This window comes from Temnothorax longispinosus, chromosome 4 (assembly GCF_030848805.1).
Source record: "Temnothorax longispinosus isolate EJ_2023e chromosome 4, Tlon_JGU_v1, whole genome shotgun sequence".
Classification (NCBI taxonomy): Eukaryota; Metazoa; Arthropoda; class Insecta; order Hymenoptera; family Formicidae; genus Temnothorax; species Temnothorax longispinosus.
In genome coordinates this window covers 21,436,323-21,457,565 of record NC_092361.1, presented here as the reverse complement: position 1 = coordinate 21,457,565, position 21,243 = coordinate 21,436,323, and the positions used below count along the sequence as shown (strand labels likewise).

General features: G+C 40.3%; 1 protein-coding gene across 1 annotated transcript in view; it reads right to left on the bottom strand.

Annotated features, from left to right (window-relative positions):
- Positions 1 to 1,694: 1,694 nt before the first annotated feature.
- Cph (BCL11 transcription factor chronophage) overlaps positions 1,695 to 21,243 on the bottom strand; it is a 35,258-nt gene continuing 15,709 nt past the window's right edge. The window contains exons 3-4 of the mRNA XM_071776124.1: positions 16,586 to 17,035; positions 1,695 to 7,553 (exon numbers count right to left, since the gene is read on the bottom strand). Of these exons, the coding sequence (XP_071632225.1) occupies positions 5,377 to 7,553; positions 16,586 to 17,035 (2,627 nt within the window). The 3' untranslated portion in view covers positions 1,695 to 5,376. The remainder of the gene's footprint in view (positions 7,554 to 16,585; positions 17,036 to 21,243) is intronic.

Sequence of the window (21,243 nt, the reverse complement as noted above, 5' to 3'; positions counted from 1 at the left end):
GGAATATAGGAAACAGCGATAATGTTGAGTTGAGAGATGTGCATATTTCATATATAGTTTATGTTATCTGCGAAATGGGGATGGAAGACAAAGCGATAGTGATTCTTTATCTTATTTTTAAATGAGAAGTTAATATAAAAAAAGCTTTTTCAGATTTCCTTTTGTTCAAGATTTCCTCAAATTAGACGTTGATACAAACGATTATATTTGACAGACAAAAGTCATTAAATAATTTGTTTTCTTATTTTTACTCAAGAAGTGTAATACATGATTTAACAAATTATTTAATTATTTTAAGTATAGCGTAGAAAATTACAATAAATGTTTTCCTTTTCTTAGTAAAAAAACTTGAAAAACAAAACTTAATTCCGGAAGTTACAAATCAAATTTGTACATACAAACTTAATACATGCTAATGTCTTTAAGTATGTTGTATATACTTTATGAAATTAATTAATTTTCTCTTGTGTGACATTTATTAAAATTTTCTGTTTGATATTATATACATCGCAATTATCTATTGCAGAGATACATAAAAAATATTATTAATCCATAAATTAATTTATACAATAATTTTATTAATAATAAAATTAAAGTAAAAGAGAAGAGAAAGAATATTTTCAAAGTATTATTATACTTTTTTAAAGTCAAATAAACGAGTAAAGTATAAGCGAACTACCCCATAAGCGAGCCTTTGTGCGAGCAACCCGGTATACAAGAGCATCCCGTTTAGATGCAGCATGATTGTCCTCACCTGAGATTTCGTTTGCATCGTTACAGTTTCACGCTAGATGGCACAATTGATTCCTTATTAAATAGTTACACGATTTTCAGCGACGGCTGAAATAACGACAGTATAAATAAATTGCAGCTAATGAATATGTGGGTGGTCACATTTATATTTTCTGTCCATTTTATTTTTATCGCGAATTTTTTATAAATTTTAAATCAAGAGACCAACCAAAAAAACTGCAGATCACACTGCGTAGATTTACTATGTTAGGACATTTAAATTATATTTATGTGGTAGTGACAAATAAAAAATGCCCGAATACTTCTTCTAATTTTAAGCACGATGAGACGAATTTATTTTAATCGAGCTTTAAACTGTTGCGAAACACATTATGCAATGCAATTGGAGGCAAATGATAGTGATTCGGGACGAGTTAAACAATTTATGTAACGAGCTTTCTACGCGCATGTTGAACAGAGACGTATCAGAAACCAATGTCGCGCGGACACCTGCGAGTGTTTCGTTTTCCGAAAAATCAATCTTCATGGCTATTTATAAAATATATATCTAGTAAATTACAAATAATTTCACGAATATAAATACAAATTCACATAATGTTATCGTGCACGTGGAAAATTTCGACTTTTCTAGGAAATTAAAAATTTATAATTATAAATATATTGTAATTGATAAAACTGTTATTTAAATTGACAAAAATATGAACAGTTACTATTTATTATTACTGCCGAAGAATTATAATATCGAAAAGTAAAAAGTTAATAATTAAAGTCAAATGTCTCTAATTTATCTTTTATTTTAAAATCTAAAACGTAGAGAATTTGAACATAAGAATATATATATAATTACAAAAAGTGAAAGCAATATATAAAATTCGTTAATTGATATCGAGAATCGGAAGGATAGGTGCATGAGAATAAGAATAAAAGGAACTCGAATAGTGTAGGTTATTTAAAAACAATGTCGTTTATTTGAATCGCACAAGACATACACCGTATCTGCTATGTTTACAATTATGGACCTCTGCGAGGTAAAGCTCGGCCAACGTTTGTCGCAAGCCTCGGCCGAAGTTTACTCGGAGATGCCTCGGGTTTCTTTTTTTTTTCGTATTGCCTTAATGTCGATCCTCGGTTAAAAGTGTTCAATGCCAGGTTTAACCCGGTCACGTACTGTCCTTAGAAACCGAGCTTCGGATTATTTACCCTGGATCAGAAGATTTCCTAAAAGTCCAATTTCCCTGCTACGATATTATCGTTCCCTCTTGCATCTCTTTCTCCCGTAATCGACTCTATGGAAAAAAATTATTTCGTTCGCTCTCTCTCTCTCTCTCTCTCTCTCTCTCTCTCTCTCTCTCTCTCTCTCTCTCTCTCCCTCTTATTATAATTATAGGAAATACTTCGTAGCTTTAAATTATACCGACTGCCTAGATACTTCGCTCGACTATACTCCTGACGTTCGTTCTGGGATTATCTTTTAGCATTTTACGTGATTTACCCTGTAGAAACGTTAGAAACCAACCGGAGGACACGACGGGACAGTCGGATTAATTTATTATTTAATTATTAATACGTCAATTAATCGAGATAATGAGGAATCGGTGCAATATCATATATTTTAGATTACACATTAAACGCTGATGTTCCGCGACTGGTGCGAACCGAGCAGGAGTTGCCAGTGGCAATCTCCATATCGGATTCGCATTACGATTTATCATGACTGCAGCGCTTACCGTGTAACTCTCTAACGTGAGGACATTCTTCCGTGTCGCATAAATTCGTTATTGTCCTCGTCGCATCCCACCGGTCCGATCGCCCGCCGCGAGATTTGCATGTTTGACACGTGTCACTCCTTTGTTTCGGTGAGGCAGGGAATTTGGTCCTATGGTGGGATAAACTTGAATAAGAAAACTAAGAAGAGAAGGAGGAAGAACTTTCCGAAATCAAAGTACGCGTATTCGTGTATGGTACGTGACGTGCCGCAGGATTTTTATTTCGTCGATTACACACACGGTGCTCCGTCAAAATTTTCTCTCTCTCTCTCACATACACACTTTTTCTCTCTCTCTTTCTCTTTCTCTCTCCATTCATTCCGCGAATTCTCGAAGGGGATTGTCGTCCCCATATCTCCATCGTTATTTTAGATCCAATCTCCGTTCACAATCGTTGTGAGCGACAAAATACGCCGTTGCACGAGAAAAGGAAAAAAAAATCACCGTTTAAACTTATCTTTTTTTTCCTTGCTATGATCCTTTAATAACTTTTCGACGACGCGGCTCTTTCTGCTTCCGAATCATCGCTACGGGCAGTGCCATTATTTACAGTATGTCGTATAAACGCGGAGCCTGGCATGTACGTATTTCAGGAATCGATCTAACAAACTTTTAACTAGATAACGAGAGGTTTTTTTTTTATCTAGGGCCGTACACGTCTAACACCGAGAGAACTATCTGATATGAGTTTTTTAATCGCTTTTATTTTCGCGTTCTCGCCATCGAACTCACGCACACGCGCATAACATTCATCCCCGGAACGAGAAGGATAACACGCACAATAAAATCACATAAAGACACGCAATCGACATTCTCGCACTCCTTCGTCGTCTCTCACGCATCGCGAAGTTATTTTCGTTTTTATCTTATTGCCTACGTATATATATATATATCTCTCTCTTTAGGAACAGTTCTCTTCGAAAACGTTTACGTCGACGAGGCGTCGTTGAGGAAAACAAAAGGAAGGGTAGAAAGAAAAATTATTTCGCTACTTAAAATGGAACGCAAAAACTTGAAGAACAATCGTCGCGTCGCCCGAAAGCCTCAGTCTTGGACGAGGACGAGAGAAAACGGAAATTCGATTCTGATTGCGCCTCGGTCTGACCGTGGGACGATTTTCGCAGGATCAATGCTCAGTATCGATTCTGCGAAAACCGAGCACGGTTCGACATCGTGACGGCAATAAATATAATCAACGAACAAAGCGCGCTGATAATGTTCTCGACGTGGCTACGAGGTGACCGTCGAAGGAGGAATTTTTCCGATTGGGATATTTTCTCCACAGGATTTTCCACAGGATCGATTAATTTATCAGCTTAGATTATTATCACGATGGTCTTCATTGAATGCTGCGGCAATTTTTTTCAAACGATTCCTCCACCTCGACGGGCGCGTCGTACGATGCAAAATCAGCGGCTATAAACCTAAACAACTTTGGCATTATCTTAATCTTTAAAAAACATCTGCGATAATAATTTAATATTAGAATAAAATAATGAAAGCGGCGCTTAAACTTACTGCAACCGTAATGATAATAGTGACAAACGTAATAATAATAATAGAATGGTAATAATAATAATAGCAATAGTAGTAATAATAATGACAATAATAATCATGTTACAAAACAATAATAATAAAGACAATATAATAAGTGCAATAATATTAATAAAGGTAATAGAGTCGTCGATAATAGATATAATACATTGTACATAGGATCGAGCTAGAGCTTATAGATACTAGCTTCTTCTCATATATTACTTAAATCAAATATTCTCAATTATCCTATATATTGATACATATATATATAACAGTATTTCGAGTATCGATGTTTTTAAATATGTACATACAGGATCATTGAAGGTGCCAGTTCTCCTTATGTTCTAAGGAAATCGATGCATTTTAAAAAGAAGACGCGTCGGTTCCATTGACGCGTTCTTACGAAGCGACGTCGTGTAATGTACAAAAAGACTCCATTCCAATTTGTCGCTATATAATACACGGCGAGTTGCAGATTTTCATAATATTTATATATATATATATATTACGTTATACAATATGTATATATATATATAATCTATTATTAAATAAATAATCTTCAAATGCGATAATAAAGTCACGAACTATTGTTCGTTATCTTATTTATAATATTTATATTCTTTGTATTTGCATTTCTTTTTATATCTATATATATATTTATATATATTCATTTATTCTTTTATCTGTATGTATATATATATGCAGCTTTATATTTATAGTTTATGTCTTTTCCCGTTATTTATAAACTATATTTATAGCGATATATATAATTTAAATAGCTGAGTGTGTGCTGAGACTTGCAAACTGGTAACCATTCGTTCGTTTTTTTTTAGTAAGTTAAAATGCGGAGCAGGGTTTCTTGTCGAGTATCTTCTTTTTTTATTCGATCGCTTTGTTCTCGCGTCATCTGGACATCATCTTCGCATCGCGTACAATCCTCGCAACCGTGTGAAGATCCTTCCTTGCTCAAATTAGTCGAAACTCCGGCTTCGCTAGATCTTCCAGCTCTTAATAATTTTTTTACAACTTGTCGACTCGATCAGCCATTTCCAGGCCGTTCGGTCGGAGATTCTCGAGATCACATCGACCTACCACCTCTCCTAATCCCGAGAGGTGACCTCGGACATTCCGCATCAAGAGATCCTTCTGAGGTCGCGCCGTCTCGATAAAATCGAACCGGCCTTGCGGGACTCAGGGTTCATCAGGTATCTCTTCTTCTCTCGAGGTCCCTGAAGAGGAAGATCTCTCGTCTTCAGTACACCGGATAAGGCGGCCTGTGCGGCCACAACGGCGGAATCGGCGGTAGGCTTCCGTTCCAGGATCAAGTATCCTTACTGCTAAGTGACGAATCCTCGTCCTTGATTACTGGGTAAGGTATGTCCAGCTTGGGTCCCTGCTGCACCACCACCACGCATTTCCTCATGTGCTTTTCCAATGTGCTCGGCACTGAGAATGGCATCTCGCAAAAACGGCATTTATACGTGTCCTTGCCGTGTCGGCCGTGGGTCTTCATGTGCCTGGTCAGTTTCGAGCTCTGGGCGCACGCGTACGAGCACAGCTCGCACTTGTACGGCTTCTCGCCGGTGTGCGACCGCCTATGCACCGTCAGATTCGAGCAGTTCTTGAAAACTTTACCGCAATACTCACAAGTGTCGTTTCGGCCGCTCCGCTCCTTTTTCAGCAGCGGACTTGGCAAGCCCTGAAGCGACAAGGTGGACGTCGTGGCCTTAGACGCCTTACGGAATTCATTGTTCTCCAGGTAGTGCGGACTAGGTAACCAAAGACCTGTGAAATCCGGCCCTGAAGATCTAGGAAATCCCTGGCCGGAAAAAATATTCGGCGTCGTTGAGGAATTAAAATTTGTCGGCGAGAGAGCACTTTCTTTCTCCTTGTTATTGTTCAGCGAGTTAGTGAGGTTGCACGGCGAATCGGTTTTGAGGAAGCCGCTGCGATGATTTTCCTGCAACGCTTGCCGATAAGCTTCTGAGTATTGAGCGATGTTGCTCAAGCCAAACTTCTCCATGAGATCGCCCACCAGGCTGGCCGGCTTCTCCACTCGACCTCCGCTCTCCTCGCCGCTTTGCCCCTGAGTGGTGCTTAGGTCCTCCGGCGTGTTTTCCTCCGCGTCCTCCCGCTCGGCCTTCTGCTCGTTCTCCTCCATCTCGTCTAGGTCCATGTTTTCATCGCAGCTGGATCCGTCGTCCGGCACCGTTTCGACGCTGCCCTGCGGACTGGCAGCTGAATTCAAGTGCTCTTGGTGTTCCTTCCTCATGTGCTTCCTTAGCTCGGCGAAGTTCGCTACCTCAATATCGCACACCTCGCATCTCGTCGCCGTACCTTGCCCGTCCTGCGTGCTTTCTCGTTGCTGGTACTGCCTTTCCTTGTCCCGATGACTACGACGATGGACGATCAAGTTCGATTGGAAGCGAAACTTTTTGTCACAAATCTCGCACGTGTACACCGTCTCAGACGAAGAATCAGTAATGATCGGCGTGGAGGCTACTGGCGGGCTGGTCTTCTCGCTGTCGGTTGAATTATTGTTGTTGTGATGACCCACCGGGCTTTGACTATAACAGGGCGGCGAGTTCTCTTTTTGATGACTGCCGTGGGTTAAATTCGCGGGGTTGGCCGAGGCCGGACTAGGCGGTTCCACAGATTGTGGATGGGGCTGTGATTGTTGTTGCTGCGACTGCTGTTGCTGCTGTTGTTGTTGCTGCTGCTGCTGAACACCGCTGGCGATAGGGACTGGCGGTACCGGCGGTACCGGCGGAGGAGGGGGATTCGTTGTGGGATTACCGCTAGGTGTAGGTGGAGCCGCGCCTAAGGACGGATTAGCGAGGCTCCTTAGGCGCGCTGAGTAAAAATCCAGGTTCGCTTCGAGTGGTGGTGGGTGTGCTTGGCCCGCGAGGCCGCGGCCGTGCGACAGCTCGGCCAGATTCGCCAGGTTCCGGGCGTTGTTCAGGGAATCCAACGAGCTACGTACCAGTGGATCCCCCAGATTTAAACCGTCCATACCGCGAAGCGGGTCGCCCAGGTTTTGCAGATTTCGTGTAGCCGTCTGCAGTTCCTGAAGACCTCTGTATCCCGCCAAGGGATTCAGGGTGAGGAAGTCGGGCCTGAACATAGGCGGGAAACTTCGCTCCAAGTGCTGGGGTAACCTTAGGAAACTGTGAAGGGGATCGCCCACCAGGGACGAGGTCTGAAGCTGCTGTCGGCCACCGCTACTGCCACTCGTATTCGTACCGCCGGAAGAGTTCGCCGCCGAGGAACTTCCGGTGGACTTTCCGCTCAAGTTTAGATGATTCGGCGGACTTAGATGGTGCGCGTGCGTCGGCGTAGGCGTCGGTGGACTAGGCGCCGGAGTGTTCGACGATGAGTTCGTCGACGAGGAGGAGGAGCAGTAGAGGCGGGCGCCGTGCATGCTCTGTACATGCTGAAGGAGCTCCCACGCCGAACACAGCCGCCGAGAACACTGCGAACACTGCAGCCACCTTGGCTCTGAAACAGATTCATCGACGTCGCGATGTTAAGGGTCACATTGTCTATGCGCAGGATGAATAGCGTTTTCGAGAAAATTTAAATGTAGCGAATTCTGCAAAGTTTACGAAACATTGAAGAAGAAGATTGATGCGTTTGTCATTCACGTATAATCATGAATTTAACTTTCACACAGAAAAATTAATTATCAATTTTAAGTTATTAAGATAAAACATTGGAATTCTCATCATTCTTTCGGCTTAAACGTTTTCAACGTGTAGTCCACGGCTATTTCAGAGATTAAAGTTTATTTTTGAATGAGAAAGTGAAAGAGGGTTGTGTTGAAGCTAATATAATTGGACGGGTTATAGCTTATAGCCACGAATAAGATGATTATAAGGCTTTAGATTATATATCTGTATATCTTTAGATATATATCGTAATAATCTGACGACAGAATTTGAAGCTTCACGGTGATTTCGCGAGCATGTGACGGCAGCTCGTAAAACCCGCACGTACACACATAACATGTGCGCGTACATGCCCCCGAGCCACGCTATCAATTTTCGAACCACCCTTAATTTCGCGGAATCGGGACAGAGATCGGACCCGGCCGATTGAATTCGGAATTCAAACGGCGCGTCTGTGTCAAATTGCGGTTCGGGCCGGCGCGGCGAGTTGCGGGGGCTTAAAAATAATATCCTCGTCGAACGGCGGCCGACAGGGAGCGCGGGAGGGAATCGTTGCGGGCCAACGGGGGTCGGTTACTATGGCATGCGGCTGAAACTGACCCTTAACGACTTCTCGACCCTCCTTCCCTATGGCGCGCGCGAAAGCTTATGATGCGGGAGGGACGGGTTTTGAATTTCAATGTTTTTAATCCGGAATATCAGATTTTCGGCCATTTTTTACGCCCCGCGTGGCACAGTAGACGCCCGTCGCGCGAGTCTGTGGGATTTTATTAATTCGACGTCGCCTCGGTGGCGGGAATGAGAGACTGTTGAGAAAAGGGAGAGAAAGGCCGAGGATGCACGCACCATGTGCTTAAGGGCGACCCTCACTTTGCGAGTAAAAGCACCGTGGAACATTACCCGGGCAGCATATTCTCTTGGACCATAATGCCGGACGTTAGGGACTGAGGAGGAAGATTTAAATTTATGTCTTAAGAAACACTAAGAATTCGCTTAAGATATGAATTAATTGTTTTTATAGAAGTATTCTTTTACAATATGTGTCACTTTCTTAATTCACTCATCTCATTTTTTCCAAAATACTTAGATAAAATATGTTTTTTATTTAGAAAACAATTTCTAACGCGGGCATAATCTTTTTACAGAATAAAAAACAATTCTTAAACTGTCTTAATATAAAAAAGAAACATTTTGGCTATAAAACTTTTCTCGAACGACCACGAATTTCTTTTTCTTATAATTCAGACTTGTCGAATTCGAGAACGCGAGCATCTCGCTCAGACGAATAAATACGCACGCCGCATTATTCAGGAAGAAACTTCTTAGACGAGATAAATACGAGCGCGTTGTAGCGGGCAGGGGTATACTTCCTCTTGTAAGAGATTAAAAAGTTCAGGACTCGCCCTCTCCTCCCCATTGTACCTCACTGTCTCGCGGTACTTGGACGACGGGAGGGAAAGTCAGCAGGAGACAAAAGGCTGCAGCAAAATAAAGTGGTCCTAATTAAATGGCCGTTCGGGATACGGAAAGATCTTTGTTAGAAATAAAGCTTCAAGATCGTCTTAAAGCCGAACGATCGCCGAACTGAGGCATATTTTTTGTATATTACACTTATTAAGAACATTATTATCATAAAAAATAATTATTTTTTTAACGTAGTAGATAATAATATCCATTGATTTAACCTAAATATATAGCTAGCTAATCATTTACCTGATACTACATCAATCTCAGAATTTTACTTCCTCATTTTTTTCGTACACAATTAAAATTTTACATTGACGTAAAATTACTCAGAGCAATTCGTAGAAATGTTGCTGTGAGATATCAGCCCGATGACGACGAGCAGGATGCGAAGACAATGAATCTTAAATAAAATTAGGAACAACTCAACGCCGTCAACGGGTAAATGATAGTTTATCTCGCGACAATACACAATAGAACACATTTCGTTGCATGTAACAAGGTGCTAAGTAGAATAACGAGCCCGACAGTGGGCGAGGGACTTTTCTTCCTCATCTTGCTGACCTTTCACCAGGATTACGCTTACAGCGTTTTACGCGTCGAGCGTGGAATGAGAGACGCTCGTCGCAATTTCATCTCATTGACGCGTGCGATTTTTCGATTGATAGAAAGAACGTGGAGAAAGTCACGGAGAAACAAGGCGCAAAAATTGCGAGCGAATAGGCAAGATATTGTCGGTGATTTCCTGAATTGCTAAGAAGTTTGCTCGAGGGGAAAAAGCGTGTATGAAAATATGAACTATTATAATTGTACAATCGTATTTCTGACAACTTTACTCCAACTTTACTTTCAAATTCATTTAAATTATACTTTTATAAGAGTTTCATAATTCTTTTTAATTGAAGTTCCAACTTGTCTCAATTCAATTTTTCTTGAAACGTTTTTTATACTTATTATTTAATATTTATGTGATGTTATTAATTTATGTACTTTCCTTAGACAAACAATATTTGTTGCAGGTTGTTAATATTGAATACTAACTGTTTTAGTAATTTAATCAAAAATATATTTTGTAAAAGTTAAAGTTTACAAGAATTTATACAAAATTTTATTAAAACATGGAATTTTTTGAAACTGTTTCTTTTTTTCTTTTTTCTTTTTTGTTCGTGACTGTATAATTCTCAGCACTTTAAATCAGCACCTAAAAAAACAATGAAATTTACGTAAAAATGTTAACGAAAAGACCAGCGCCAGCGGTTCGAATTGAACAAAACTTCTCTGCAGACTTCAAAATTTTCCGAGTCATCTTCAGCTTGATCCTTCGACAGAAGGAACGTGAAATACAAATGGGCTCACGGTTTCGGCTCCGGACAAAAATTAACGTGTGAGAGAGAGAAAAAAAATCACGCGAGGGAGAGAGAAAGAAAATCATAAAAGAGAGCGAGGATAAGACGGCCGAGTCATTCCTGAAACAGGCGTCATAGCCAAGTGGTGAAGCGCAAAATTCGACGTATTGTTTCACGCTTCGAGCGTTCACCACGTTGCTTTCCTTTGCCCTCGTCCTTTCTCCGTGCGGCTAGCCGGCTCCTTTTTTCCTTGAAAGTCGAAAATATTGCCGACTTCCCCGGGGAGGAAAGATGCCGGCGGGAAGACGAGAGAGATAAGCAAGTGCTTGAGCATAATAAAAGTGTATCGATTCACGGCCTCGCGCTTTTCATATGCAAACCTCACGGGCGGCCATCTGTTAGGATTATTTCTTCAGATTTTCATGGCCGTGTCTACGAGAAATGGTTGGCTTAGCTGGTTGCAATTCGGGGACGCGTTATCTGCGATGACTTTTTTTATCGGAGAGGTGAAGAATTCAATATATGTTGCACAATTATCGTCTTGACGTAATATCGCGCAGTAAATTAACGCAATATTGTAAGTTCTTTTCAAAAGAACTTTATTTAAGTTGAAAACAATTGCAGTAGATGTAATGTAAATAAAAATTAAAATAGTTATTGATTCTCAATTCGATATTACATTATAGATTTAAAGAGGCTGACTATCCTTGAAAGACGCGTGAAAGTAAACAACATAATAAAATTATTGATCGATGAACACGTGCACATTAAAATTACAATTTACATACAACTCCAATATTTTTCAAAACGCATGACATGTATCCACGTAGAGAAGTTTATACAGATTTATACCCAGAAGGGACAGCAGAATCAAATGAACAATATGTCTGCACATGAGACTCGGCCCTCCGCGGCGTCGGTAGTGACCGACCGATTTTCTCCAGAAATTGCCCGACAAATTGGCCTATGCGACGTTTACGGGCAAATCGTTCGGAACGCCATTGTTTAACAACGATTCGAGTCCCGGTCATCCTACGAATACTTCCTCTCAACTCTCAACCCTTTTACGGGAGACTTAACACGAACCCAACTGCCTCTATTCAATTTTTCTCAAAATACGTTTCCACGGGCTTTTTAAGTTTGTCTCTCTGATACTGAAATACAAATGTTTCAACAAGTAAATTATTTCTCGCAAAATTTGCAAATGGCCATCGAGTAATTTTCATGCGATTACCAATTAATTATGATTAAATACGTTAAAATAATTTAAATATAAGTTTCAATTTTAACAAAAGTTTAAATTAAATCAATGTTATATATTTTGAACAACTCTGTAGTAATAAGAGTATAACTGTTTTGCATTATTATTGCTCGAAAAATTTACACAGGTTGAAAGGAATTATTTGCGATTACACATATAACCGTAAATGTTATGTGTATACGAGCAAATTTTAATCGTGTAAAGAACGTTGCGTCGCGCTCTCGGAAATCTTTTTGGACGGGACACATCTGCCGCTCAATGACGTCATGATATATACACATACATGCACACACAACAAACACACATAAAGGCCTTTAATCCGGAATGGCGTGTGACAATATTAAAATATCGATTAGCTAACGTATGCGACGTATGCACTTTGTCGTCGATACAAGGGCTGCACTTAAAAGGGACAACGCACAGCGGATCATGTCCACGTGGGTAGTTTGCGGGTGATTTTAATCATTTTACTGGACCCATTAATTAAATAACCAGCTGAGATAAATATCACGCAGTAACGAGAAGTATCCAACACGTATCAAAAAGAATAGTAAACAAATTGCATAATGCATATAAAAAATAGTAGACAATATATAGCGACTTTTATTAAATTAAAATGTATCAAAGAAATTGTTCAAATAAAGCAAGTTATTTTAGAAATGCGAATGGATTAAAATGATCAATTTTTTTAATAATAATTATTTAAATATATATATATAGATATATATATTGGGCATGTGAAACAATTCAAATAAAATTTAATTAAATATCAATAAACTCCAATTAAATGTTAATTTCAAAATTTAATTAAATATCAATCAATATATATTGCATTGTTAAAATATAAAAAAATCGTATGATTACTATCTACTAATATACGTTCAATATCGTGTAATCGTATGCAGATTTTTTTCAGTAAATTTTTATTTACGACCCGTTCAACCTACCGCAGAGTGTCGCACGACAAAGAGCCAAAGCCGTTACAATCGCGAATATGTCGACCGGCGCGATTCCATCCTCTCTAAACGAATATTCGAATGGTCGCGTAACATACTCCTTGTGGTCACTACAATTCCGCGATAGGATTGGTCAGGCTGCGCTTCACGAGCTTTTATGTCCACCGTTACTCAGTTTGTCCGTCCAAACCGCAAACCTTGCGAATGGACCACTGCTCGCTATTAACCCTTCCAGAGAGGGCCGAGTCTTAATTTATTAAAAGAATTTATTATTTGAGTTTTTCACGACTTAACACGAAGAAAATATGTTCCTAAAGCGAGACTACAACATCGAGAATATGAAATTAAATTTTTACATATTATAAATAAAATTAAATGTATAATTATGGGCATACTTGATCTGAAATAATTAAGTGATAAAAACGTGAAAACGCATCTTACTATGAGAACGTTGGAAGTTTGAAAAAAATCTAGTGCTGTCTATCCTTCATCGAGATCTGCCTCTGCAGCTACTTCGATTTTCTTGTAGTGCAGTGCACCTCCGAGAGAAAGAGGAAAACGCGGATGACGGACTCGTTTTACGACACAAGGACGTAAGGAAAAAAAATTAATCAAAAAGCCACTCGACCTGGTAATTTAAACGCATCGCAGCGTGCTGAAGTCGTGTATATTGAACTTCTGATCTTTGTAAGCTTTGATGACGTTCTCTCTCTCACTCTCGCGGGCTTTCTTTTACACGGGAGCGCGCGAGATAAGTGCAAAGGAAACGAAGAACGCAGTCACCTCGTCATTGTCAAAGAAGAAAGAAGGTAAAACATGAACTGAAGTAGTCGAAACGGAAGTAAACTTGTCAAAGAATCCGCCTGATGATTCACGATACTGATGATACACGTTGATTATTATAATGGCACGCACTCACGTGTCGTTCTTCTCGTGATTCTATCGACGGAAAAAATATTATTCATAAAACGCGCGCGATTAAATTTTATATTATGTATATAAAATATTTAAATTATCAAAATAAAACTAACCAAAATACATGAAATAGCGATAAAGTACGAAATAAAATACAAGCAGGCTAGTATCCGGCGATACGCGTGATATATAGCTGAAAAAGTTTCTGACGCCGGTTTTTAGGCGTATCGCTCGCGCACCGTTCTTGTCGGCTTCCTTCCGCGAGAACGGAGGAAACGGAAGGATGAAGGACGCGAAAGTTGCAGGATCCCGAAACCCCGAGCGACAGCCAATTCGCAAGCAATTCTCCGCTCACCTCGGGCGGTCCGGGGAGTCGTCGACTTTGCTAGGCAGGAAAGAACGGCGAGAGAAACGCGGGAGGGTCGGAAAGGAGCCATAAAGCTGCCAGAGAAAAACCTCACCCACGGACGAGAATTAATATTCCCAGACAAACGTGACAGATAGATCAAATCTGCATCTCACCGGGAGCGCTGGTTGGTGTCAATTTCGACGGATTATCGCTCCTTTTTCGTCGCCCCTCCTCTCCGTTTTCCTTCGCTACGCTACAGCCTTCCTCCGGACGTATATCGTCCGTCACGGTTCTCCAACGCCGTTCTCTTACGCGACGCGCGCTCTGCTTGTTCTCTATTTTCGCGTATAACCGAATTTCTCCGAAATCACAGATTTTTTTAATCAAACGTGCATCTTTCCTGAGCCCAGTTAGACGAAAATGAAAAAAGTTTTCTAGAAAGCATATTCCTACTTTTCGAAAAAATATCATATTGTATTACTATTGTTATTTCTCGATGTGTTTCATAGTCGAGAGAAAAAAAATATCAGAATCACTGGAAGGGAATTACAATACTCCGAACCGAGTACCGAGGGTCCTGGCACATCCTGTCAATGTCACCCCACGTGCGCGTTTCTGATACGCGTTGCTTTACCTGTTCGCACGTAACGCTCGAGACTCGCGATCATCTAACACCGGCGCGTCCGCCCATATGGGCACGCTCTCGCGTGGACGGCTCGTGCGGACCACGTGGCCGAACAATAGGACGATTCTAATTGGGCTTTTCGACGTGGTTGTCCGGTAGCAAAAAATCCGACAAAAAAGGCGACAAAAGGGGCTTAACCGGCGGACGAGCGGCGGGATGAGCACGAGCGAGGAGTATTCTTATGGTCGTGGACCAGTTCGGAAAGGGTTAACTCTCTATCTCGTTGCCGGAACGTGTAGCTGGCAAAAGGGGGTTTGGGGCGAGTGCCCCGGAGCGTGATGAAACTTTAAAGAGACACCGGTGCGCGAGAGCGACCGCCGACGCGACGCAGCGACGTGCTGCTCCTCGAGAGGCACAATTATGTTCGTCCGCGATAGCCGCCCACGTTTCTCGAAACGATACAAGTTTACATTCATTCTTTAATTTGTTTTTTTTTTTTAGAATTTTGGATTCTGTATTACAAATATAAGAGCTTAAAAACATTTACATAATATCTATAAGATTAACTTTTAAATCGAGGAATGGATTTCCATGTGCATGTATTAATTCATGACTTGTTAATATTTTCTAACTGTTGAAATTTTTGAAATAATATTTGCAGCAAAAATTTTATCTCACATATGATCGTAAAGTATAATTAAATTGTGAAAGAAAATAAAAGAACTAGCGCTGGTTGTCATCGGAGGAAGGCCAATTTCGTTCTACATTGCAAAACTCCTTGCGACGATTTGTACACTTAAGTATTGCATAAGAATTTCAAAAAAGGAGTGACAGAGAATGATTCATCGAGAATCTTGTAGGCAAACTTGAGGCCAATAGATTCTTTAAATTGAAATAAACTTCAATTCCGGGATTATTTTATCGGTTGCAAAATTAAAACTACTTTTAATTATTCAAAACTTATAACAATAAATCTATATTTCTTCATTTAATAAATAGTATAATAAATTATCGTAATTCATGAACTAAAGACAATTGATCACTTATTATATAAATTATTGTTGAAAAAGTAATTAATATGTCAATAATGCCTTTTATTTGTAAAAAAAAAACTTATATCTATTATATTTATAAAAACGAAGAGAGAATTACAGCAATACATTTCTAGATCCATTTCAAACAGTACAATACTCTCTAAACTTCTCTCTTTTTATCTTTCTATAATGATATAATAATCGCGCCAACGTGTATATATTAAATATACAAACTGCGAGCAACAACAACAAAAAGTTAAAAACGAACAGCGTGATTTTTCAACTTCGTTTCGATGTCACATAAAAAAAACGCGAAGATATCCGCGTAGCACTTTCATATCCAGGGTGTCGCGTCGCCGAATGAGAACGCTCGCGCGTTAAACCCTTCGACGTACGACAATGTACTCCCCGACAAAAGGGGGTCAGAAGAACGGCGGGAGGGGAGACACGAGGGGCAGGTTCACCCCAATCCCCGAGCGGGCGGTTTAAATTCAAAAATCGAAATCCACCGATCTATTGTTCGTGTCCGTTCGACCAGGTTCGACATCACATGGCAGCCCCCTATAACTGTACTTTAAAATATCCTCTTCCACCCCTCTTTTGAACGAATCAACAATTCGCCAAACCAGAGATTTCGAAACGGCACGATAGTTTCCTCGATGCACCTCTAATACGATCAGAAACCCTGACATATATTTTCTCGTTCTGATCGCGTTGCCAAATATCGGAATCTATGATACAAAAACCGATTGCAAAATTGGAACTTGAAATTATTTTGTGGCCGGATCACGTTACGTATCTTTTCACGACACGATACAAATCAATCAATTGATTCTAATAAAACGCTCCAAGATTTTACTTTAATAATGAAATATGTAATAATAATCCAGAGAAAGAGAGACAGAAATTTACCGGAATTGACTGTGTTTGTGTCGGCGTCCACGGACTCAGTCTTCTGCTTCTTCGGAAGATCTTCCTTGTCCTCATCCGGTGCTTCCGTCCGTCTTTTTGGCGTCGAGCTGGCGCTTGCCTTGAGGTCGATCGGACTTCCGGTATCCGGCCCCGGGCCCTGAGGCGCCGGCGGACTCTCCAGTCGGCCGCTTCTCTTGTTGATGGGCGCGGAGATGCTGGGCACCGAGTTCAGCTTCGAGTCCGGGTCGACGGTCTTCAGGGTGAGGGCATCCTCCGGATCGGAGTCCTCCGGCGCGGCCGTCGCCGGTGGACTGTGGCAGCCCTGGAGGGTGCTCCGACAGTGGTTGACCTTGTGTTCGATGAACCGGACAATTTCTCCGAGGGGATAGGACGCCCTGCAGCCCCCGCATTGGACGGTGTCTGGGGAGGTGGTACTTTGCGAGGTTTCCGCTGTAACAGAGAGAGATATGTCTCGTTTAGATGCATTGGAATTTTTATTAAGCGAATGGCGAGTTAGTCTGATTATAAAGATGCACGCGCAGCATCGAGTTTGGCATACTTTCTGTTATTTAATTCTGATATACTTGATTATAATATTGTCATAGTAATGTTAACTGTTCCTAAATTATTAATTGATATTGATTTAATAAAAATATTGAGCAATCGAAATTTATTGATGCACCTATTGATTTTCAAAAATAACGCTCTAGATATTCTTTTGTGCTTTTTATTTGCAAAAGAATGTAATAATATAATGTTTTTATCATTGTTATTTAGTTGGGAAATAATTTTCTCTACAGCAGAGCAATTATAAAGTTACGTTATTCGAGCGATGGATCTGTGGTGGTACACAATATTCAATTCTGTTGTATAATAAATAACTCATTAATGCAATTGTATCGCAAAAAAACTTAATTGTTGTTTTCCGACTCCGACTATTTTTTGTGAAAGCAACATCAGTATCGGTTTATTACTATCGATATGTACATGTTACAGATACCATTATATAATCAAGTGTAGACATATGTCTCGCGCATTATTCACAGCGGGGCATTAATCATCGCGATTTACGATACCTATTAACTGACTGCAGCCATAATCCCGTGATGAGATATCAAAACGAACGATTCTATGACCCGGTAGCCGTAAAATTTATGTGCGTATATGTGTGTGGATATATGTGTATGATATAGTGATTAATTGAATTATAAAAATATAAAATTAGATCTATATTTTGAGCAACAAGTTTGAAAACATTCTTTGTGCCACGTCCTACTATTTTTTCATTTCATTTAAGAGATGATAAAAAATATATCAATATCACACATATGTATATGTACGCATAAGTGACGGGATTCTTTTATCTATCTCCCTCCTTATCTATCTCCTGAAAAATTTCGGTTGTTCCTTTTTTCACATTTTCATGATTCAATCTCCATCACTTCCTTTCGACGATAAATAGACCGCAGACGCGCGGTATTCGCCTAATCTGAGCGAGCAAACTTTCCTCGTAACAAACAGGACTAATTTCCTCTTACGCAACCGTTATAATTCACCGTCGTCCGAGGGGCAGAGGGCCCGAGGTCAGCCGCAGACGTAACAATTCACTTTTGAGTGTCCTTCAAGAGAAACTACAGAACTCCTCGCGATGTCTTATGTCCTTTCTCTCGTACGTTTCGCGCATTAACATAGAGATTGGCAGAGAGTTTCATACATCGATCTTTTCCCTCGTCGAGTTGAGTATCCGTATCTATCCGAATGGGGACGCCCAGGCTCGCGACGAAACAAGAAAAATCCTTTACCGTCTTGGCAGTCGTTTTTCCTACCCCCTTCCTCCCCCTTCATTCCTATCTCGCCCTTCGAGTTTCTCCCTTTGTCCCCGTTCTTGTTACGTATCTTTGTCTCACTTTCGTCGTCGCGCTTCTCGAGGGATCTCCACTCTTCTCTTTCGTGCGCTTCTTTTTTTTGCTTCCTTTACACCAACCCCTGTTTGTTTACCCCTGGCTGCTGCTATCTTCTTTTTCGTTCGTTTCTCGCCTTTCGTCGGTACGCCGACGGCGTTCGATTCTTTCTGGGCGGAGCTCGCTTGACCATTGGCCAGGGCGCAAACTCGAGCACGTTTCAACCCTTTAGGAGTTGCGAGTTACACCCCGATCAGTGGGTTGAACTTGAGTTATAGTCAGCTTTCTCTCTCAGTTTATATAGCTATTATATAGCTATTTCATATACTCTCAATTATTCTTTATTTATTTTATAGTTATTTGTTTTTCTGTACATAAAATATCTCGACAATTTGTTGAATTTATATTGTAAGAATTTTAAGTTATAATTGCAAAATTGTAAGAATTTTTAGTTATAATTGCAATGGTAGCGTGAATATGAATTCTCTTGAATATAAAGATTCTTGGCACCTTATTTTGCGTGCATGTATTGCCGAACATGAGAATTTATTGAACATAAAGATTACCCTCTGATCTATCATACTTGTAAATTTTCTCAACATTGTCTCAAAAACAGATAACTTCCTAATGGCATCGTAATAGCTCAAATGACGAATGTAACTCGGCAATATTCCATAACAAATCGTTGATATCGCGTTTCGATGTATCTTCTCGACAACAAGCCAAGAAAATATATTTCTATTTCCAAGCCATGAAAATATTTTCGTGGGTCCAAGTGTATCGAGAGATTCCGATAAGAATCTATTTCTTGGCCCTTTACTATTCAAAATCGGTCCAGTCGAGCCGTCAAGCTTTTTTTCACGCCTCCTATCTGCAACTTCTCGTTTTTCACCGGAAGAATGACGGTAGCAGGAAGCAAGATAAGTTTCGCAAAGTCTCGGTGTGTCGAGACTCGTGTTCGGACGAGACAATTGCGCCTCGACGACATCCCGCATTCTTCGTAGGAACGCGAGATTTTAATCGCGTTTGTCCGAGATCGTCGTTGACATTCGAATGCGAGAGAAAGAAGGGAGCGAAATAACGATGGTAAAAATCCGATAAAATTTTCGATAAAAACTCCGAAGGTAAGGCGAGGCGAGGCGACGTCTGGCCACGTCTCGGTTTGTGGTTCTGTTGCCGGTGAAAAAAGAAAATCGGTCGAGCTGGATGTACGACGAGCGAGCAGAGGTTGAGCGAGAGCGAAAGGAAGAAACGGTGAGTCGCCTGAATGGACGGGCCTCTCTCGGGATCCGTTATTCGCCTACGATTCAAAAGCGCTCGGTTAGAAACAAGAGACGCGCGACCGGTCGTTAGCGACAATGGGCTTTTGTTTTTTCGGGGGCAGATGTTGGACCAAAACTGTCGGCAGCGTAGAGAACCCTCCGCAACCCCTGCGCGAGGAGGACCGGCATCAGCCTCGCGAGCTTAAGGTGAGCGAAGGAGGAAGAACGGGGTAGACACGTGTCTCTTCGCCACTTCATAAATCACCCGCCTATTTATCCGCGTGCGTCTTCTGGCCCCGTTTAGTGTTCTTTTTTACGCGATGTGGCCCACAGGGTGTTTTAGTTATATTGCATTTCTTTGGAATCTGTAAATGTTACCACTAGCTCTATTTCTCTTCTCTCTCTCTCTCTCTCTTTCTCTCTTTAGAAATTGTTCTAGAACGATAACATACCGATAATATTAAAAACTGCGATATAAGTGCACATATTATTAAAAATACAAACATAAAATTCAGGAAAAATCATATGGGGAACTTATAAATTATTATAACTTCTTCGCGTTAAAATTTATGCTTAGATATACACAGGAAACAATTATGGAACAGAACTTGATATTAATATTAAGAATTCTAGATAATTTATAGTGCATTAATTTAGAAATATTCAACAAATACTTTGAAAAATATATATTTTTAAATAGTTATCTTACTACACAACAAAATGTTCATTAATAGAATAAAATATTTCACGTAAAAAAATAGGAAGCAAATTTTATTATCAGTTATCATTATCAGTATGCGGAAATATCAGCTTGCGTACATTTACGACGCGAAGCACATTTCCGATTTTGATGACGACAATTACTTGCCGCATAAAAATGAATGCGGTTGCATCTGGACGAATCACGTATATATACGAGAAAGGAGGGAGGATGTGAATTGCCGGGAAAGAAGATAACGTAAAAATATAATATTGCCCGGCGAATCTAAGTTGGATTGCTTACAAATTGGCCTATACATCCGTAATGTTGCGATCACCAAGCCCGGTGGCCCCTCTATTGCGGGCGTCCTTGTAATTTCCATCTACGAGTGGGAAGGACGCGTACCGGAATCTCTGCGGGAAATGTTCCGAGGTTATTATTATTAGTTTTCCACATTAATTTTCCTTCTTATGTCCTTAGTAAGAGATACGCCAGACCAATCGGAGAATCGATTCTCAGCGATAGTTCGCGTACGACGCTATCAATTGTTTAATGTCCAACGCGAATAAATCTGATTCTTCAAAATCAATCTAGTTCAAATGAAAATCAAATTTTATGATTGGCGATACTGGTTGATATAATTTTTTTCAAGATGGATTTAATTCGTGATCTTATCATTTACATATCTATATGCCGTATGTAATATTATTGCATATTAATCCGTTAAATGCAGTAAAAAAAATTATCTCTTTAATTTAGAGTTAAAAGTTGAATTTAAATTTGTTCCTAAAAATT